General features: G+C 39.6%; 1 protein-coding gene across 1 annotated transcript in view; it reads right to left on the minus strand.

Moving 5' to 3' along the window:
- Window positions 1-2,064: 2,064 nt before the first annotated feature.
- PTPRN2 (protein tyrosine phosphatase receptor type N2) overlaps window positions 2,065-22,467 on the minus strand; it is a gene marked incomplete at its 5' end in the record, with an annotated part of 472,560 nt that continues 452,157 nt past the window's right edge. Inside the window, 2 exons of the mRNA XM_083873585.1 lie at window positions 2,065-3,849; window positions 8,466-8,539. Of these exons, the coding sequence (XP_083729711.1) occupies window positions 3,778-3,849; window positions 8,466-8,539 (146 nt within the window). The 3' untranslated portion in view covers window positions 2,065-3,777. The remainder of the gene's footprint in view (window positions 3,850-8,465; window positions 8,540-22,467) is intronic.

Consider the following 22,467-nt stretch of genomic DNA (forward strand, 5'->3'; position numbering starts at 1 on the left):
AAAAATAATCTGGCTTGTTTTGCTACTGGATTGAGATTTGGATTTGTGATTTTCTGCTGAAATTCATTCCTGGCCAAGGACTTCCACTGGGATGGGAGTTACCTGGGCTGCAGCAGGTCCCACGACAGTGGCCAACAGCAATGGTTACAGCTAACACCTGAACAGCTGAAGCCAACAGCAAAGCCCCCACTGTTGTTCAGCCCTGTGTCTCAGGCTGAACCTCAAGGATCTGGGATTTGGGAATGGTGCTGTCCTGCTTTTTGATTCCTGTAAGTCCCAACCCATGTCATGGGAAAGGCAAAGGCAGGAGAGAGCAACTGTGCTTTTACTCCTGTGAAATATCAACTCTGGGGAAAACCACTTTCTATCCGTCCTATCTGGACACACTGACTACATCAGCAGAGGTCTGGTCAGGTCCCTGCCCTGCTCAGGGACCTGTGTGTGCTGCCTGTGGGAAAACAGGGATTTCTGCCTCTGGTCAGTGAGGAGCAGTGGGGTTAAATTGCTCTCCTGCAGGTCACCCCTGAAAATGTCATTTAAAGATGCAACCATACAAACAGAACCTGTACACTCCATTTGTCTTTGTCAAGAATGTGAGCATGTCCAATATTAAACACATGCTGTTTGTGGCCAAGAGTCAGGCACCAGCCCCAGCTTCAATCACAATGAGTTTACTAAAGATCAGCAGAAAACTGAACAGAGAAGGATGGTGGGGCTCGTTTGACTTTGAGCTCTCAGGTAATCCTGGTCTTCAGGCAGAAGCTCAACTCAACCTGACAGTGAACACGGGGTGCCTCCCATGCCCAGTGCAAGTGACTGGGGGGTGGCCTGAATAACATCCTTCACCAGATCACAAGGATTAAGCTAACTGCAGTGAAGAGAAATATCTGCCCTGCATGGCAAATCCATCTCTGTGGCTTCATCCATGGCTTTGGCATCTTCCTGGGAAATGGATAGTCAGACCCCTGTAGACTGCCCTGGTGCAACTGAAACCTGTGTTTCACTAATTGACCCTGCAGCAGATTATCACCCCCAGAAGCAGGGCCTTTATTGAGAGGTGTGAACAGTGTGCTATGCACAGATGAAATATTCTGTGTGGTTGTTTAGTCAACAGAATAAGCCTTGCACCTCTTTGTGGAAGAACTCTACAAAACATGGCTGAAATAACAGGATTGTCGATGACGGTCAGTGGGAGATACTCCAATCCTCTGAGTAAGACTGGGTCTTTCTGCTGTGTAAACTGCTCTACAAGGATGAATAAAACAATACATTCCTGCCCCATTAGCCTTGGGGAAGATTAATGCCCTCTAATCTACACTAAGTAAACTCTGAAGCATGAAGTCCCACACTCAGCTGCTTGTGAATTAATAGGGATCACCCTGAAACTGCTATTATGAAATGCAAATATTTGCAAAAGAACAATTAAAAAAAATATTCCTGAAGTGCAACGAAAGGCTAGTCAGTCATGTTTGTGATATGCACAGGGACAGTCAGGAGGCAAACACCAATGAATCCCAGGGCAGAAATCTGTGGTAAAACCCCATTAGCCCATTGGCAGTGGGTGATGGCACAGCATCTCACACTGGGAAATCATTCCACCCAGTAATCAGAGGGCTTGGCTTAGGATGCCCCCATTTTGATTCTTTGGACAGTTTGTTTGCATACAACTACCTCTATTTTCAGAAAGCTGCAGTACGTGGCTCACAGTAAATCTACTTCAAACACTTGCTGATACAGCTCAAACTGATCTCATCTGCCCTGATCTGCAATTTTGTGTTAGCTAAAGCAATAAAAGAATCCTGTTAAACCTAAATTATCAAATGAAAAAGGCAATTTTCTCATTTATACTCCATTAGTTTTTTTAGTTATTGCTAGGAAAGCTCTAAAATGCTTAGGCCATAAAATAAACATGTGGCTTAATGTACAGTATGTGTACTTAAGAGGATGATGGCATCTGCAGTAACTGTTCTGCACTGCTATAGTAATGGGATGCACAAATTAAGCAACAGCATATATCAAGTAAAGCATACAAAAATGTATGGCAAAAAGTAACAAGCCTTCTGCTTTCTTTTTTTTTTTTCTTTTTTTTTGTAACTCTTTAATTGCAAAAAAGAAGGAATCACCAATATCCACACCTACAACACAAAATTGCAACATTGTTGATTTTGATTGATGCTCGTCACTCTCTGCCAGCAAAACTGTGTGATACCATTATTTTTAACATCTCACTGATCAGAAGTTTATAAAAGCTTCCCTTCCCAAATTCAATTCAATGATATCTTTTCCAGTGCTGAAGTTAAACAATTAAGCCTAATATGGTTTCAAGCACACAACACTTGTAAGATTTTGGGATAAAAGCACCCCAGATTCTTAAGTCACGGAGATGCAGGATAGCATATGAAAAAGCATCCAGGTATTCACTTTTGAAAATGAAATTAGTAGCCTAGATCACTTAGGTACCTTCAATATTTTTACTCTGAGACCCTTCATTCAAACTTATCAGAGTACTTTCTATCAATAATGTAAATTCCTCTAGAAGAGCCACAACTAAACCTGTGAAATCACAGAAGCAAGATCACATATCCAAACCATTTACAGACATATTTTAGCATTACTTTGCAACAGTAGGCATTAGGCTTTTGAAAACACATGAATCTCTGAAATTCCATCTTTGTGCTGCTTTACCCCTTCATGCTCAGTTCAAACAGGTGTCCTGCAGAACAAGGAGTGAGCAGAGCCTCTGCACAGAGCTTGCAACAAATGCCTGGATCAGACAAACTCGGTGAGAGTCATAAAATGCAGATTGGAGATTTCTTCTTCAGCCAGGCTTTTAGAGAAACATACTTTCCTGGCTAAAAAGGATGGCACAGCGGAGCTTTACAGAGGGAAATGCAAAGATATGAAGGAGAGAATCCTATTTTTTCCTCAGTAATCCCATACAACCAAATATCTCTTTTCGTAACAGCTCTGGACAATTAGCTGACTGCTGACAGGACCTTTCCCATCACCTGAGGGGAGCCTGTGCTCTCCTTTCCTGTGCTGTCAGTGCCAGGTACATGGTCAGAGTTGTGCTCATTATCCCCTGGCTTCCCGTTAATGTAACCAACATGTTTTCTCTCAGTTGCAACAACCATGCAAGCCTCTTTTACTCATAGTTCAGATTTTCTTCCTCTCATGACACAAAGCTGAAAAGTAAACAACAGTTAAGAAAACATTTGCTTGCCAAAGCCTGGCATGAGAAGGTGCAAGCTCTCCTTGCCAGAGCCTGGACCTGTGTTTGCTCACACCCACAGTACTGTTTCATGCTCCAGCTCAGCATTGTATGGGAACAATCACCATACTCTTCAGGCCCTTACTCTTATTCAGCCTTTGAGAAGTTACAAAATATAACAGAACACTGTTTTCTGAGACTATATTGACTGCACTAATTACCCACAATATTGTATATTTGCTATTAAGAACATGAATGTGTGCTTTCAAAGTGTGACATTCAGGGCTTCAAGGATGTGGGAGGAATTAGATGGGTTGTTCTGTCACTTAATCCGAGGCTTTGATGTACTTTTAAAAATTTGTTTTAAAACCCCAAAAAACAGAATACACATTTTAACTGTTGAACTTTTACCAGCTAAAGGAGTTTGTAAGGACCCTATAACTATGTGGTTACAACAGAAGATACACAGGTAAGGTCAGGTCACGGTTTCCAAGAACATTCACAGGGACTGAGGATGAGGAAAACGAGGGATGGATTCTGCGGGAACCTTCGGGAGACTGAGCTGCTCACTGGGGAAGGGCCTTGAGTATTGCATTCACTTCCTCTGCCACCGCTGTCAGAGCAAACTCAAACTGCTCCTGTGGAGAGAACAAACACACACCCTGAATAATAAAACACTTTCCAGAAAGCCTAGAGCTCTATTCTGCAGCTGAACGTCCTCAAGACATTGTTAAAAATATGAATATGCAGGATGAACTTGTATACTGCAATGGAAAGGAACAAAATGTTCTGGGATTATTGATGTCATATAACATGTTTGACAGCATCTCGAAGCCAGAGTCATTTCAATGGGAAAAAAATGTTACCAGCAGAACCCAAGCTATTGGGACACAATGATACATTGCCATTGCATGGTCAGAAGGTTTTGGGAGTAGCTGATCACCAGCCATTTCCTTCTGACACAATACATTATTGAAATATGAAGTGAGATGCTGTAAAGCAGAGACTTTGGCTTTTCTCAGGACTGCTTCTAGTCGAAAGAATCTAAAATAAGTATCTCCTCCCCTGATATTTATTACATAGAACAGTATCTTTTTGGCTTACCTGTCAGTGATGTTTTTAAGCATCTTTTTAATGTCCTTTCCACACACAAAAATTCCTCAGTTTTGTTAAGACCATTCCTATATAAGAAATACCTGGGAAGGCTTTTCTCTGCTATTAATTTACTGCAACCTTAACACCAAAATTATTTACAAGCTTCTGTGTTGGGTTGGCAGAGGTGTGAGGGACACAGCCATGAATGGCTACTTCTTCTAAGTGCATCCCTAACACATTCCTGAACTGTGTAGTCCTACAGAAGGACAAAGAAGTTTTAAATCCTCAAGGTTAACAGGTGTTATATTTTCCAAGCAAGTAATTTTTTTTCTCAGTAATTTGGTTTACTGAAATAACTGACAGGGTGATTTGGAATTTGAGACTTTTCAGTGCAAAGTTTTCTCAAAATACAGGCAAATCAAAGACATCAGATAAGGACTGTGGAGAAATTCCTGGATTTTCTTGAAGTATTCCAGAGGTTTAAACCAGCAGCTCAGGAGCTGCTGAGGAACTGACTCTGAGGATGCAGGTTTGATCTGAACCCTGCAAAGCATCCCGAAGTATCCCATGCTGGGATACTGTCCGTGTCTCCCATTAGAAAATCAGTGGTCTGTACCTCCAGCCCCTCAGCTGGTGCTGCCAGGGACTGTATGGGATGGTTACAGAACACGGCCACCCCCACAAGTGATCACTGAACCAATACCGTGATTTTTTCCACAGTGTTTCATTTTACTGCAGAAACGGACAGGAAGGATGAAAGAACAAACTGCAGATGTACAACCTCTAGCTCAGAAAGTCAGCTGACTCTGAATTCCTGCAATCCAGTGCCAGTCTTCTCTGCCTTGTCTTACCCGATTGCAGTCAGCTCCCATGTGGAGATGCTTCAGAAAAGCAACGATGGGCACAGTGCCAGAGCATAAAAAGCAGAACAAAACTCAGAATAATTTCTCAGTAACACTGCCATTCAAGAATTTTGCTGTCTGCTTGGTGCTGTCAAAGTGGCATCCATGTACACTTGCTGGCCTGCAGCCAACAGCTTTTAATCAGACATTAATTCACCCTAAAGAGTAGGACTCATCCTCAGTAGGCACTGTAAATGGTGTGCATGACTGCCTAAGGCTCCCTGCACTGTCTAAGGTCTCTGCAATTAAAGGAAACACTGGGAATGCTGGGGGCCATCCAGGACCATCAGTTATATTTTAACTGGAGCACAATGAGTGTGTGAGAAGCTGGAGAGCAGCAGGCTCAGAGAGGGCATATATGGGACATTCTGGGGCAGAACCAAACTGGGTGTTTGTACCAGTTCAAAAAGCCTGAGGAACAGTGTCTGTCTCACCCAGGGATTGAGTAACAGGAGGTTTGACCTTAATGACTGAGGCAAAACAGTTTACAGAGCATAATCTGCACAGCCAGAGCTCAAAACTGACTGCAGTAAAGGGGACAGGAGAGCAGACATGAGATGTGGGGGGACATAGGCTGTCAGGGGTAGTGCAGCTGAGCTCTTCCCCCTCCATCCTTCTGCATAACACATCCAGGTGAAAGGCAGGGAGTGTAGCTTCCATTGATGTGCATCACCACTCTCCCAGGAAAAGCCTTCCCACACCTTCCACACTTTTCCATGAGGACAACTGCAGTTACAGCAAATTAATGTCAGTAAATTTTAAAGGAGCTCAGTTTGTTGTTTTGTACAGCTACACTGCCATTCACATATTCTATTTGCAGATACGAGACAGCCTGGAGATGATTTTTAACATTTAGCTTTGCCTAGAAAACAGAGCTGGACAGACATTCTGTGGTGTCAGTTCACCTATAATGCAGAGGTGACAAGAATATACTTAAAAAATCACTATGGCTATGTCTCATTAAGTCTACAGATAAAAATTCCCAGGAAAACAGAGTTCATGTAGCATATATGTAACACAGTAAGGAATCTATCTACTGTTATAGCTTGTGAGAGGATATAGGAGACAGGAAAAAAAAAAAGAAATATATATTTTTCCCATCACACTTCCTCCTTCATTACTTTTTCCTCTCACATGTGATGTATCAATTCTATTTTACAATTCCCCTGCAAAAAAAAAAAAAAAAATCCAACAAACCCACAAACCCTCTATTATGCTTCTCGGAAATGCAGAATGCTGTTATGATAATTTCATTACAATTTATTATATGCAGTGCTTTTGAATTAAAGATCCCTTCCAGAAGACAAAATGCTGCAAACAAATCTTTCCCATGCCTATTGGAAAGGTGGAGCGCTGCCTGCTGGAAACACAATAACATTGCTGAAGGAAGTTGGTGTTTATTTTGCCTAGGGATATTCTGTAATTGGCATTTCTAACCTGACTTTTAATCCATCGTTTTAAATTACTCCAAGAATCTAATATTCCTCATTTGTATTCAGTTGGGAAAGCACAGGGGTTTGTTTAAATCCATCAGAAAAATTCTCTGGGGATCGTGCATTGCTAGCATGTAACCAGATATTTATAATTTGCAAGACATTAGCTTGAATAAGTGATTTGGGTGGTTTTGAGAAAATGACAATGATGGAAGAAGGAGCAAGAGGAGAGATAAGCAATATCCTGAGAAAATTTTTCATCTTGGATGAAAACACAGGATACATTTGTTTTCTGGAGCTCTTCCACACAAATGTTTGGAGGGAAAAAAAAATGTCTTGAGGGAGATTTTCAGAGAACTCAGGTAACTATTGCTGAGCTAAGTAGGAGAAGTTGTTCATATAACCTCCTTTGGTTCTGGAGCAATGTTTTTTCTTCTGTTGAAGGCAACAAGCCATAATTCCTCTGCCCTGAAAAGGAAACTGGAATCTGAGCTCTAGGTTGCCACAGAGCTGCTACAGATTTCGAATGCATTCACAGAGTAGTCCAGGATTTGCATCTTTCCTCAGAGTAAATATATATGACATTGGACACTGTGTGCTATTTGCCTTTCTTTCCAGTCTGAATAACCAAAGCAGAAGAAAGACTTGTGCCATTTTCTGTCTTCCTTGCAGATAAAGATTAGTTAGTTTTGACTAGCTCATCTTTATTTTTCATGCATTTAATTGGTAAAGAAAAATTAACATTCCCCAAGCTGTTCTTCAGCAGCATTTTTCCCCAGTATTAGTGGGAGATAACATGATTGGGAAGAGATTCAGGAAAAATTATGAACCAATGATTCCTGCAGCACACCATTTATTTCACCTTTGCCCCTCAGCAATTTCAACTCCATAAACATTGCAGAATTTCGTATCAGTTCCAGCCTGGCCAAGACACAGTGCTGTCACATTGTTCTTGTTACTCAGTTTGGGACTATAACTAACATTTGATATTTTGTAAGGCCATAAACAGATTTATTTTGCCTCCATACCATGAAAGAGTTTCTTTATTGTCATATTTGCAGCTCTTAACTTGCAGCACATATACCAAAATATCATTCCATACATCACGGGAATTGTCAATAACAGAAAGTTTAATTTCTAATTTAAGGGACTAGAATTGCACCATCAGCTACTATGTTTAAAACTTTTACATTGTGGAAAAATGTCGAAACTATTATAACTGACAGGAATTTGAGAGTACAGCATTCATCTCACCAAAGTGTAAAAATATAGTTTACCATGTCACATCCATAAAGGCTGTAGGCAGGATGCAAGCTCTTCCATTCAAAGATACTAACCACGACTTGATTCCCTGCAAAACTTTATTTCCTTTAATTCTAAACTTTTGGGTTCTTTTTTCCAGAAAAAAATATCAAATGCAGCAGTTACATTCTCTTTAATGAGTAGAAGGTTTAAAAAAATATTACATGCACAGTTAAGCAGAGACAGTCTAAGAAAATAATCCATAGTTCAGGATGAAAGCAAGAACATTCTTTCAAATGCACATTTTCTTTAGCAGGCTATAGATTGTTGTCTTGACTGCCCTTCATATATGGTAATCAAGATAGATGTTGGAGATGTTACAAGAAAGAACAGTAAACACCAAAGAAAGTAACCTAGATAAATCTTCAGCATAAATAAACCTCAGTTGGTAGGGAGCCAAACAGAGTAATCAGCAAGCGACCTGCGTTAAATTAGGTCATACCCTCTCTCTTCTGTCATGAAAACAACTACTGTGAAAGACCTTTAATGTATTTAAAATCCCAGTGGATTTATTGACAGTACCTTTGTCTGGACCATGCCTGGTCTCTGGTCCCTCAAGTGCTCCAGGGTAGCAGCAATATCAATCTCTTTAGCACCTGCAACAAACCACAAATTGGGCTGAGTTCAGAGCACAAGATAATCCATGCTGCATCTGTCAATCTCTTGCTATCGGGTTCCCTTTGGGCTAACAGTCCAATTGAAAATTATTACATCCATCTCTCAGCAGACTTGGCAGGCAGCTGCAATTTTTGTCTTCATATAGAAAAATAAGAGGTTGGGGGACCTTTTACTAACATTAATTCAGGAGAAGCCAGAGAAAAAAAAATTCTTAAAAATGTCTCTGCACCTAGAGCAGAATATATTTTGTGGAACCTGAGGGTCTGTCATGGCAATGCTACTGAGCATCCCTTTGTCACTTCTAAGAGTAGGCATTGGATTAAGGGCTTGAACCACGAAAGATTAATGCTGTAAAAACAAGATTTAGGTGACTCTGTCATCAGCAGCTGACATCCAGAAAACCTCTCTTTAGCTTCCTAGTTCAGGACCTGTCAGACCACCTTGCTGTGGTCACTGTTTCACCTGGCCAATCTATGGCATTTTCCTTAGGTTCTACTCCAGGTGTCTGGACACAGCTGCCCTGTAGCCATCAGCAGCACCAGGACACATGAAATAGGCACAGACAGCCTGACTGGTGTGGGACTGTCTCCCTGACCCATGCACACAGAGGAACTTTCTTTTAATACATGAACTTTGGAGATTAAAGCAAGTCCTTGAGCCTCTTCCCTTTCCTATAATCCACACAGACTAGAGAACTCAAGGGGACAGGGAGAGGCTGATTTCCTCCTCAATCTCCTCCACTGATTGATATTTCAAGACCACCCTCCTCATTTTCCTTAAGTGCCTGATCTGATGTTTTAAGAAGGAATTGAGGGGGAATCAGGATTTTGGTCCTTCCTGTACGAGCTTCAAGTGTAGAAGCCTGTCTGGAAATCCTTTGACAGAAGAAGTTCACCTGCAGAGTCTGGCTTTCTTGTATCTGCTCCCTTCTGCATCTCCCAAGAACATCTGATGGTACCAAAACACCAGGCAGATGGGCAGAGGGTCCTCCTAATGCAAGTGTAACTACCCCATCTCTGCTCCACCATGCCCTACTGCCCTGGTTGGCCTTTCATTCTCCTAGGGCTGATGTGGGCCCATAGCTACAGGAGCTTGGAAATGTGTTGACCTCAGGTCTCTCCTCTTTTGTACATTCACTTTCATCATGAGATGGTTTGTCAAGGGCAGGGATTGGCCACAATTCTGAAATCTGCTCTATTTTAAGGGATACTCAGTGGTATGCTCTGAAGATTTGTCAACTGCTTCATGTTTCCTGGTCCTACAAATTTCCTGGGCCACCCTCTGCTAGTTTGGGAACTTCCCTCTGGAGGCATTTAAATATCCCCAAATATCCATAGGGGTCTCAGTGGCCAACCTGTGGGCCATGCACCTAGAGCACTGCTGCTGCAATGTAACTTGTACACATCCAGAACACATACTTGCTGAGTTGCCAGAACTGGATTTGGAGAATTGGACCCAACACTTACCACTCTTCCTACAACTTTTCTAATTTAAGGGCTTGTCTACCTGTAGTTAGGTTCATACCAATGTAAACATCATGCACCTCCTCATTTACCCAACTCGACTTTACAGCTCAGCATCATCTTTTAAAAAATTCAGAAAAGCAATGAATAGTGAATTATTTAATTTTGTTTCCTTGATAGAAGATATAAAATTATGTTTTAAAATAATATCAACTCTACAAGAATAATTGATTTGGAATATGTTCTTCAAATCAATGAAAATATGTTCTTCAGCTGTATTGGAAATGGAATGAATTCATTCAGTAAATATAATAGCAACAACTTAGAAATGGTATCTGACAGACAGCTTTGGTAATTACCATGGGTTAGGGCATTGCATGCCTTTTGCTCCCTACCCCTCCCCAGGATTTACAGGGATGAGCTTTGAAAAAAATAGAAGGTTTTATTTTAAAATTAAAACTACCCAAATCTAGTTACAACAGAGCAAAGCAATACTTACATACATGATAAAGTCTGATAACAGTGACAGTAATTATACCTCAAATCTGTTGCAGGTTTTGCAGTGGCAATTCACCTGGAAAGCATCACTAAAGGTACCCTCTTCACGAACCCTAACACAGTAGCTCTCTTCAGTGTTTACTCTTACACATACATGTGCAATCAGGTGGGATTTTCCTGTTCCACCACAACTGTGGATGGAAGCAGAGCTATGTGAGTACTGCACATGCTTTACAGCCTCACTTGTAGCCTTGTTTGATCACCAGGAAATAAAACGCTCCAGTAGCATCTTGGCTCAAAGTAAGAGGAATTCTCCTTTCAGAAATTAAGATACGAGAAATATTTAAGACACTGGACAAGGTAAAGCACAGTTCTGAGCTTCCCAGGTGTATGCTGCAAAGATGAGCCCAGAGATCCTCCCACTGCAGCTGGCAGGCTCAAGTACCCATGACTGTCAATATATATGTCCCCCCACCATTGAGGGGGACAACTTTATTAGAAAATACTCTACCATCAGCACAAAAAAAGTTCACGACAAGACACAGTTACACCCTTTAATTGCCAGACAGGCTTCTGAGTTTATCTTTGAAAGAGTTAATTCCTCTGTTTCAGTGATGCAGACTGCAAGCATTTACTAGTGAACAGATAAACATCAGTTCATCATTAAGTTTATCATCATTAAGGGAATGACATGACTAATAGTATGAAAAACACCTGATTAAAAAATCCTGATTTAGCAATACACCAAAGCATATGCATACACTAGGACATAAAAACAGTCCTAAGTGGGCTGGTGTGCTTAATGGGATGCTTGTTCTGAAGTGTTTTGTCAGTAAAGTCTCTGAAGCATCAGTTTTTACTGACTAGTGTCCCCAGCCCATGGGTTGTGATCAGCAGGTCATCCAAAAGCATTTCTGATGTCCTCAGCCACAGGTAATTTTAAGGAAAAGCAGAACAAACCAAGAGTCCTGTTGCGATGCCATTGAGTTAAGAGACAATCCAAAGCAGAGACATGGATTGGTTTGCTACACCTTTTTTTCCACCTCTGAATGCCTTGGATACTGTGGTGATGGGAAATACGTAAGTGCCTGGAGAAACTGATCAATGAAACTTAATGCTGCAAAGACAGGACACTGTTTCAGAAGAAAAACATCTCAGAACAAGAAAATTCACAGGACAGGAGATGAAATCAATGGCATAGGAAAAAGCCAGCATGACTTGTTCTCTCTCTACATGAGTAATCCTCTCTTCCTCCTCAGCATCTACATGTTCTGCATCCACTCCCTTATTGTGACTAAAAAAAGAGTGTTTAAATATATATAGCTAGTCCTCTATTAAATCTCATTTTGTGATGAAGGCTTTTTTTTCTAATTAAGCTTAGGATGCTCTACTGCTGGATTATGTTAATTCAGCTCACTACCACTGATACCTGCAATAGTTTTCTGTAAACCTGTAAAAAGTTTTCTGGTGACAGACAGAGACAAAGAAAGAGATTTTCAAGGCACAAAGGGAGGTCTGAACCCAACCTGCTTTTCACAGGTGAGAAGAGCTCAGTGTTTAAGTGCAGTGTGAACTTTCAACTCTCTTTGGAATTATTTTGCTGAAATCTGACACAAATTCAACACCTTCTTTGCCATGCTGAGGCTTTCTCTTTTATCTGGGAGTATGACAATATGGCATTACATTCTATAGTACCCAATAACAATTTATTTATGCTTTTGAGCCATTTCAGGTGGCAAAATCTACAGCATATGCTACATGACATCGAGGGAGATGGATATTGCATCTAAGGACATTAGGGCCAAGTCATGCTCTTACTGAGATAGCTGCAAAATATCCACACACTGCTAAGACATTTGAAACATTGCTTATCTGGAAAGCCCACGTACAAACTAAATTTGATGCAGTGGTTTAGAGCAAAAGCTGGAAGAGCTTTATCCACTGGTTCTAAGGATATCCAATTATTTGAAGTATTTTGCTTAGGCTTCTAACCTATTAAGTTCAGTAATAGATGCAGACGTCAATTTATTGTCATACAACAAATAATCCATGGGAAGGGTTAAAAATACTAGGCTAGAGCAAGTGACATTTGGAAAAGAAAACAAAATATGTCAAAAAGGCAGTATTTTCTAGTATTGGTTCTTCCCTCCAATATATATCTGTCTGCTACTGGTTTCAGCAGCTAAAGAGAAGGATAAAAGAAGAAGCATTTAAACAATAAAGAACTGCCTTTTCACCTTTTGACTGTATTTTACTCAGCAGGGAATAAATTTGGGTTGTGTTTGTGACAGGCTTTTTCACAATGGATTTCATTGCTTGTTTTAAATGAACATACGAATGTAACGTAGTGTGAGACTGAGCTAACATTGTACCAGCAGTATTGTGAAAAATGACTGTGCAAAGTGTTATTTTTTTAAAAAACAAAACATACATTTGCAGTAATTCACTGTGAGCCAGATACTGCCAGCCTTCCCCTGCCCCTAGCAGCTCAGTGAGCTGGCTGAGTAAATACCTCTGAAAGCACTTCCACACCAGTGCAAGCCAGATTTTAACTTCAGTAATTAACTATCATCTTCCTAAAGGCTTGAAGCGTTCACAGTGAGTGCACAACAACCCACATCAGGAACATTAGCTGCATAAACTAAAAGAAAACAAGAGAAGATGCAAGCTGAATGATATTTTGCCCCCAAGGAGAGAAGCAGTTTCTGAAGTTTAGGGTCATATCCTTTGCTACCCTCTCTCTCCCCGCAGGCATGAATGCTGGATGCATGCTGGCACTTAACAGCTGGTGCTCCTGATTAGCAGATCTCAAGGGGTTAAAGTGTTTGCCCTTAGACAGTCGTGCAAGTGGAGTATCCAGCACGTCACAAAAACATGGGCAAATTCCCCTTTTCTCCTGCAATAAATAACGACCCAGCCTAATTCTGCTGCAATGGGCTCCATGAGGTTACCAGCAGCTCACAATATTTAAAATCATCGTGAATTACCTAATATTAATTTTTATGACTATAATAATGAAAGTTTCCCTTTTTTCTCATTCCCCTAGACATGGCAGAGGTCCTATTTTGCTAAGCACAAGACACATGAGAAACACTCTGTGGAAGATGGTCCCTTCCACATCATAGCAGTACTGCTGTCACCACGATGGCATAGGAATACGACAATGTTTGTCAAGAGGAGTAACATCTTTAAATGCATCAGCTGGGAAGAAAAAATGAAGACATATCATTAAGAAGTTTTTTTTCAGGTTCAGCAAATTACGGAGTTTGGGCATCTGAAAATATGCTGGGTTGGGTTTTTTTCAGTTATAAGAACAATCAGCATTTGTTACATAAATGCATGAGAAGTTTTAGCTTAATTAAGGTAATCTTTGAGATTTTTATGTAATAGGCTTGAACATACACTGAAAGCAAAGTCAAATGTTCTGTTTTATTCAGTACTAATGAAAAGTGTAGTGTAGATTCTCTGAGACTGATAGAATTTTATATTAAAGCTCTATCTTAAAAGGAATATTTTAGAGTCTAGATGCTCTGAATTTTCTGTGTATTTATAAAAATAAAATGATGCTTAAATACTTCATCAAAGCACTTATTTGTGGGGGGTTTCTTTTTAAATAATCCAAACTGAAGAGTTTTCTTTGTGAATGTTTCACAAATACATTTTGCTCATAAATATTAAATTAAAAAAGATTTTTTTTAGTTGGGAAAAACTTCCAGATCTACAGGCATATATCCTCAAAAATACATGATTATAACTCTGCAGAATGGCTATAAATTTGTTACTGGGAGTCCTAAAGGATGTCTTGGTCATTAGGGGGCTATGTTTAGATAGATTTCAGTTCTCTTCCAAACTGAGACTTTTGACTTCCTGCACCACTTGGGCTAAATCATTAAATTCACCCTATGTTTCACACCATCATTAATAAAATGAACCAATTTTTTTCCCTACCTAATGAGTTGTTATGAAAGCAAATCCATTAATGATTATAAGGTACTTGGACACTAGAGAGGTGAAGACCTAGATAGATCCTCTTTTTTTTTTTTTTTTTTTCCAATACCCTTTGCACCTTTCTCAGCCCTCTTTCTGTTCTCCTTGATAATAAAGTGATCGCAATACTGAATATATGAGGTAGGAGTCATGCTGAGCAGTTGTAAAGGGGGGGTTATTAGCACCCTTTACCATTGCTCCTTAAGGAAATTATGATGATCAGTGTGGGAATAAGCATTTATCCCAACAGAAATAAATGAAGTACTAAGAGCAATACAGAAATGACCTGTCAAATGCCTTTCTTTTTCTAGCAGAAAGTATTTAGCTTCATTCTAGTCAGATATTACCTGCCTAATGCATTCTTTTTATATTTATTATACTGTATAGATTTTGAATTAGGCCTTGAAGGGCAAAGGGACTTGTTAGATAAGATTAAAAACTGGCTTGTTAAATCTTGAAGGAACAGTCCCTACTACAGTTCTTTAATGCTGTTGTTGCTAGAAGCTGAAAAAGAACCAATTAGTGTTTGCAGGATGCTGATCAGCCTTTAGCCTTGGATCCTGCATGGCTCAGTATTCCCAGGCAGCTGTGAGTGCTGTGCAAGACACACTTGTAATAATGTGAAACAGCAAAAATACACTTGAGAAAGAAAATAAAGGGAAACAATACAGTGCCAGCGAGGACACTAAGCTGTCTCATCACAGTGTGCCTGTGTTTAGGAAGAATACAAGTGTTTGTCATGTTTGGGTGATGGCTGCATGACTCATGTCTAAAAGTGGTGCGTCATAGTCACAGCAAACTGGCGCGCGGCGGCTTTACACTGCCTTTCTTCCCTCCCCATCTGAAGAGTGATAAGGAGGCTTTCTTGGGTACTGGATTTTCTGGCCCTTTTCTGCATTCAGCTTTGTCACAGCAAGGAGATCGTCAACTATGGAGACCAAAGGACAGACAGAAAATAGATCCAGGTCTGCCAGCAGCCTTATACACAAACATAGCCATCTACACTTCTGTCTGCCATAGTGCATAGGGACAGAATTGGGCTGTCTGGGGAGTTAGGAGTGTAAATCAGCACTCATGGACTATTACACTGTCACAGCCATGCTGTTCCCAATGTCTAATGTAGCTGGACATAGCACAGATATGCTGGAGATTTGCTAATCTCCTAAAGCCCAACATGCCTCCAGCTTCCCACTGACAGCTTCTAAAGGAAGGCTCACGTAGCTGGCCCAGCAAGTGTTTGCCCCATTGAGTACTTAATGTTGCAGCAAAACATTTAATCACACCATATGAGGGGCAAACTCAATCTGATTAAAGAGAAAAGGGTCATAACTAGGGGGAGTGTAACACCACTTCTTCACTGACCATTAGTTTTAATAGCAAACCAGTAATATTTACTAACTAGCTTAGTCTCAAAGGCCCAACCTCATCTCATCTACTCCAGCCATCCTTGAAGTTCGAATTGGAGTTAAGTCATCTCCTCTCTCAACAGCTAAGAGAGAGAGGGTAAGCTCTGATGGGCAATTCATTTGCCTGAGAATTATCCTCCAGAGGTGCGTATCATTCTCTTGATGACTGAGGAGACCCAGACAACTAGGTTAGGTGAGATGCTTAACACTAGATGTTTTATGTGCAATAAGTTAGCTGGAATGAACCTGGGCTGAAAAGAGCTGAGTTTCTGCTCTTCACTTCTGGGCTCGCAAATGTGAGAACCTGCTCAAGCTTATGGTGTTTGAGATCTGTGCTTTGTGTCTGTAGCCTTCCCTATTTCCTCTACTTCCACATTTGGTGATTTTGAGGGAAATGACAGAAGAAAGGCAACATGGAACCACACAATGAAAAGATAAACCAGCAGTACAGTGTAGTGAAGGCCATGGAAGTGAAAAATGTGTCCTCTGAGTAACTGCTGTTTGTATAGCGCTCTGCTGCAAAGAAACAAGAGTATTATCTTCCTTCAACCCGCACTGGCTAAGTGCCCACTAAATAAAAGACACTTGTAAGTATTAGAGATAAAAGAGGGGCCTGACCATCAGCTAGAAACTACTAAAATAAAAGCAATTTTCATTTGTAGTTATCCAGATGTCTGCTGCTGTAGCTCTGCTCTTGGCCAGGAGGATCATTTGATGCTTTTCATGGAAAGAGAAAAGCGTCAGCAAAATCCTAGCGAGGGCTATACTTTTAAAGATAACAAAAAAGATTAATTTATTCAAGTTGGCATTTTCATTATAAGCTTATTCACAAATCTCTGTGCATGTGTGTGCAGTTAAGGATAGATCCAGCCTATGCCTGAGTCAGTGAACTGTCTGTAATTTCAGACAAAATACGTAAGTGCTTCTATGCACCTAACAACAACCCGAATTAAAACTTCATTACCTTTATTAAAAAGAAAACCAAACAAAAACAACTTGAACAAAGGTACCCAATGGGCAAAGCAAACATGTAAATGGAGAAGGGAGTGCTTAAAGTAATGAAAGTGAAGTAATTAAAATTATTATGACAGTCATGCAAACACAGAGTATACATTACATATATGCATTACATAATGTGTTACTGTTTACACATTTTATATTAATACTTGAAGACTGCATGTAATAAATGTACAAATGTCATACGGCTTTGTCAGAGCACAGTCCAAAGGAAGGTGAAAATGAAGGTGGAAGACCTAGGCACAATCTAATATTTTAAAAAATTATACAGGAAAAAAATGCTTCTAAGTTTTACACTGGTTTTAACAGCCTTGCACGGAGAGAAATTCACTGCTGACATGTCAGTTTTTAAGTTAATATCCTTTGTCAATGCAGAAAAAAACATGCAGAAACCACTCACTGTAACTGAATGCAAATGGATGCTAATTTGAGGACCAATCCTTCCTCACTTTCAGTGTGTGTGAGCATTGTCACATTGTATTCCATACACAATAGGAATTGTTTCTCTTTTACAATTAGATTTCCTCCACCCTCACCAGAAGTTAAAAGTAAAATGAATATGCCTAAATTGCTACAGAAGAATTGCTAAAGAAATGGATGTTAATGAGTTTTACTCCATATGGGGTAAAATATCCCATGATCACCTACTGTCACTGTAGAAAATATCAGTGCACACATCTAAATTCAACTTACACGTGCATGTGCAGACACACACACACACACAAAGCACATACAGAGCAAGTACTGTAAATGTGCTGTTACTTCTTGCTAATAGATGTTCCCCAGGATCAGTTCCCATGGAGTGTTGCATGATTTGCTTATTTTAGTATCTCTTCCAGAAACTCTTGGTACATTACCTGAAAGGCAGTTGATCTCCAGGTGATGAATCAAACACGAACAAAGTTAAGATGCTTATTGCAAAAATGACATTTATGAAAACATATCTCACTTGGCCCTAAAAAATATCTTCAAATCCCTTTTGAAAAATATGCACTTGCTTTCCAGGAGACACAGAAGTAGCTCGCCTACATAAATCCATTAAATTGTAAGAACTACATTTTACATTACTTTCATTTTACGTTGCATGTAGGTGGTAAAGCTCTCACAAGACAGTACATGGAGTGACCTGAATAAAAGATGCAACTGTTATGGATTCATTCTTTAAACTCTTTAAAAAGAGTTTATCCTTAAAAGTGACTAAACTGGTCCAGCTATAGAAACAGTGGAATAACTACACTTTAGCTACCAAACTGTACTCTTTAAAGCCAGAAGACCACCACTGGTCAACTGGACACTTCTCTGCTGCATGAGATTAGCTACCAGAAAAGAAATTACTTTACTCTCTGTATATAAACTTCCTTTTCCAAACATGTGCCCAGCTGCTTTCAAAGCAGTAGCCCAGTACTACTGTGACCCAGCTTTTTCACTTTTCCATATCCTAACCTACCCATCTGTGGGAAAAAACATTGACCAAATTCCTTATCTGCTTGTCTCCTCCTTAGTTTCAGTCAATGACCTCTTGTTTTCAAATTAGTCACTATCTCAAGCTGCTTACTGACATCAATACATTTCTTTCAGGGTCTTCCAGCGCTCTATGGGGACCCCCCCTTCATGCTCCCTCTCCCAAGGAATAGCCCATGTCTGATCAGTCTTTCTTCACAATTCATTTGCCCCTAACCCTGGATAATTAGGATTGCTTTCTACCATACTTTCCTACTCCCAAGTAGTTTCCAATAAAATCCTCAGAATAGCAAATAACTCAAGAAATATGGCACTTTTAGGGTAGCACCTGACCACTAAATTATATATATTAAAATATATATAAATAAATAATTAAAAATTTGTATCAATAACATGTTTGGTTTTTTGCTTGAAATCTTAATATTCCGTAAAGGAAAATGCAGACCTAAAAATGCAGACCATACAACATACAGTGGGAAACATCAACTAAGAACACCTTCCCCATGGTCACTAATTCATTTCAGAATAGAAGCTTGCAGAACATGCTACATTTTTATCTTCCTTTTATGAACTGTTAATTGATGACTCCATATAGGCAATAACATGCAAAAAGCTTTAAAGCATCAGAAGTCCAAATGTGTTTATCAAAGGAAATAAACACTGTTTTAAACAGCTTTTTCTAACTAGTAAGATTTTGCTGAGCATCTCAGGCTGGACCGTGAAAAACTGTCCTATACATTCCCTATACATTTGTGCATGTAGCTGGGGGCCCAGCTCTCATTGTGATTAATTATCTGCTGGGAAAGGCTGCAAGAATGAGCACTATTTGCCTAATTGTGTTTCCAGGGTAACTCATTACATAAAAGTTACAATACATAAATGCAGCTCATTCAAAAAACCGGCCTTATAACATACAATATGTTTACATGGACACGAGCAACTTCCTTTGGAAATTGAAATAGCAGCATCTCAGATTTACATGGTTGGCATTACTGCTGCTGAGAACTGAGGTGGTCTTGTGGACAGCACAACAGTAAACAAAGAGAAAAATAGCACAAACCCCAATTTTTGGCTCTGTGCTTTTTTTTTTTTTTCTGTATTCCTAGAGATAATAATGTGTCTCACCCAAATCTCAAAGACCAGCCATGTAATTAATTCAAACTTAGACCATGAAAACAATTACATTTTTAAGTCTTAAATTTTTCTGCTGTGAATTTTTTTCCAGAATACCACCTATTTCTAATCCCACTTTTTGACTCTCTAACCTTTAACTACCTTAAAAAAGAAAAAAAAAAAAAGAGAAAAAAGAAATCTCCCATTTACACTATATATTCTCTGAATCTCTGTATGAAATGTAATATGTTAAATTTTGTTTTCATGGGAGAAGCTTGATTCTGGGCTGAGGAAATATTCCCTCATTCACCAAAAGCATGTCAGAAATAGTCAGCTCTAGAATTGTATCAGCACAACAGAACAATAGAATTTTCTCAGACTTTGCATAAGGACTCAAAAATAAGCAGATTGAATCCATTTTAACATGAGTATGGGCAAGCACTGCCTTTCATAAAATCCTTTCAGAGAGGAGCTAACCCCACAACTTCATTATGATTGTTAAATCCAAACAGCAGATAAGCAAAACCTCAGCAAGGGTTCAGATTAGCCCAAATCATTTGATCACGATGAGTCAGAAGGCGAATTAAAGAATCTTTTGTTTTGCTTTAAAATGTCACGGTATAAACTGCATCTGCTCAGGAGCTGACTCACAAGACCCTCAGACAATAGGGTAGCAGGGGCAAGGAAAGGACTTGGGGAGATAACCTCCACAGCCAGCCCCGGCCAGAGTGCGCGCGCTCATCAATTATAATCCAAGCTTTTGAATGCAAGAGAATAAACCGTTGGTTCGGCTTTGCTAAATCAAATCTTTTTTGCTGGGTTTTACAATTTGGAAATCAATACTTTAAAAGGATTTTAAAATTCATATTTGCCTTCCCTTTGACTCATCTCGTTTCAGCTAGTTCAAACACAAGAAAATGGATGGTCAGCAAACCCTAAGCAGCTGCTGGCTGCATGAATATCTAAAAATCAAACTATTATCTACACTATCCAAGCCTCTCTGTTCAGAAAAATGAAAGTGGAAAGACTCATAATCTCCTTTTTTTTTTTTTTACTTTTTTTTTACTTTTTTTTTCTTTTTTTCCAGAAACACTCAATAAAAATGTCTTGCAATATGAAGTAGACTAAACCTAAATCATCTCATCTTCCCTAGTAACAAAGGATGAAACTTGTAAATACATCAAGGATGTTGAAATTCTCAGCAGAAATCAGCCTCAGAGAAACAGTCCCTATCAAAAATCCAGCAAGCATTGTTATCTACAAAAACAATCCATTATAATTTTCTGTATTTATTTAAATCATGGAAATTCACACGGGCTGAACTAAATCACTTCTCAGCTTCTAACTCAAAACTAAAGCTTGTCCTAAGATGGCTGTCATGGAAATGAGAGGTGATTTGGTAATTGTCTTAAAACTCCAATACCCATTTAAAAATAGTTATCATAGTTAAATAGATGTCACAGTTGAAACATGTTAAATAGGATTTAAATATGTTATTGCAAGGACAGATTCAACACTGCTTCATTTTTCTTATTGCCTTGGTGAGTATAGGATCAGGGTCTCTGCATATCACAGAATCACAGAACACTAGGTTGGAATGGGGGCCTCAAGGATCAACTTTCCAGTCCAAACTTTCTTAGGCAACACTACATGAAGCCAGGAAGAAAAAAAAAATATTAGTAAACTACACAGTAAATATTAATTTATTCCATTAATTACTGGAACAATGAAACAAAAGGATATTCTCTGCTGAAAGTTCCTGCTGACATGCATAGGAATGATAGCACTGGATGGACACTGCTGCTCTCTGACTATTCCAGTATCTCAGATTATTTAATGCAGATGTTAGGAATAGGTGCACAGATACAGTCATTGTATTTACTGCACTGAGGACAGTGAAATTCATTAAGAATCTCCCCCAACAGCAAATCCATCCCAGTGCCCCTGTGAGCTCCTGCACATCCTTCCACCAGCTCAATTCACCCCCAAAGTACACCATGGGAACATTTCTGCTCTCAGTACCAACTTTTACTGTCCTGCAAGTGCCCTGAGCAGAGATGCTTTGCTTCTTTAAATTTTCATTCTTTAAAATTCCCTTTCTCACAGGGGTTGGGGCTGTCTAACTGATGTGGCAGATGTCAAACACAAAATCCTCCCAAACTTGATTTCTTTTCCCCTGCTTTAGGTTTTAAGAACAGGTCCCTTGTTGGTGGTTTTCAGCATCTAAAATATTATGAGGGTTGGCAACAGCAGGGTAGAAGATATGAATTTATAACGTGTTTAATAGACTAAGTGTTAGCACTAACTCAATGAGCAGTAGAAGAAATTGTAAAAGAAAAAAAGCATTTACAGTTAACTGTCTAAGAGAATGCAGGGAAGTAAATCATTACATGAAAAAGGAGCTCCTTTGCCCAACCTATTAAAGACCCCACTAAAGAGCCATGGCATTTATTGATTGCTTTCTACTTTCCCACTGCTGAAACTAAGTACTCCTCTATTTACTTTGATTTAAAAATGCATTATTGTCTACTTTCTAATAAACCAGACCATGGAACAAGAAACTCAAATTATTCTAAGTTTGTTCTTAAAAGTCCATGGTGGGTGTTTTTTTTTTTTTTTTTTTTTAAGACTGAAGACCTTAATCCTTAAAAGCCTTTTTGAAAGAAGAGTTCCTCGATGCTGGCCCTGCAGCTGGGCCCAGATTGAAAGTGCACTTACATTTTTATGTTCAGTGCTGAAGGACTCTGAAGTTAGCCCTCGCACTGCACATAAAAGCTTTGGAAAGGGCATTCTTTGCCACTCGTGCAATTCATTCTCTAAGAAAAGGAAATGGAAAGAAAGATTTCATGTCCAGGGCTTCAGGCCTTTGATCATTTGATGAACATTGGATCCTCAACCTGGGCCTCCAGCTTCTCAGGCCAGACAAAGAGGGCCCCGGCCGCACAGGCTGGGCCGCGGCTC

This window comes from Zosterops lateralis (assembly GCF_965231275.1).
Source record: "Zosterops lateralis genome assembly, chromosome: 1".
Lineage (NCBI taxonomy): Eukaryota > Metazoa > Chordata > Aves > Passeriformes > Zosteropidae > Zosterops > Zosterops lateralis.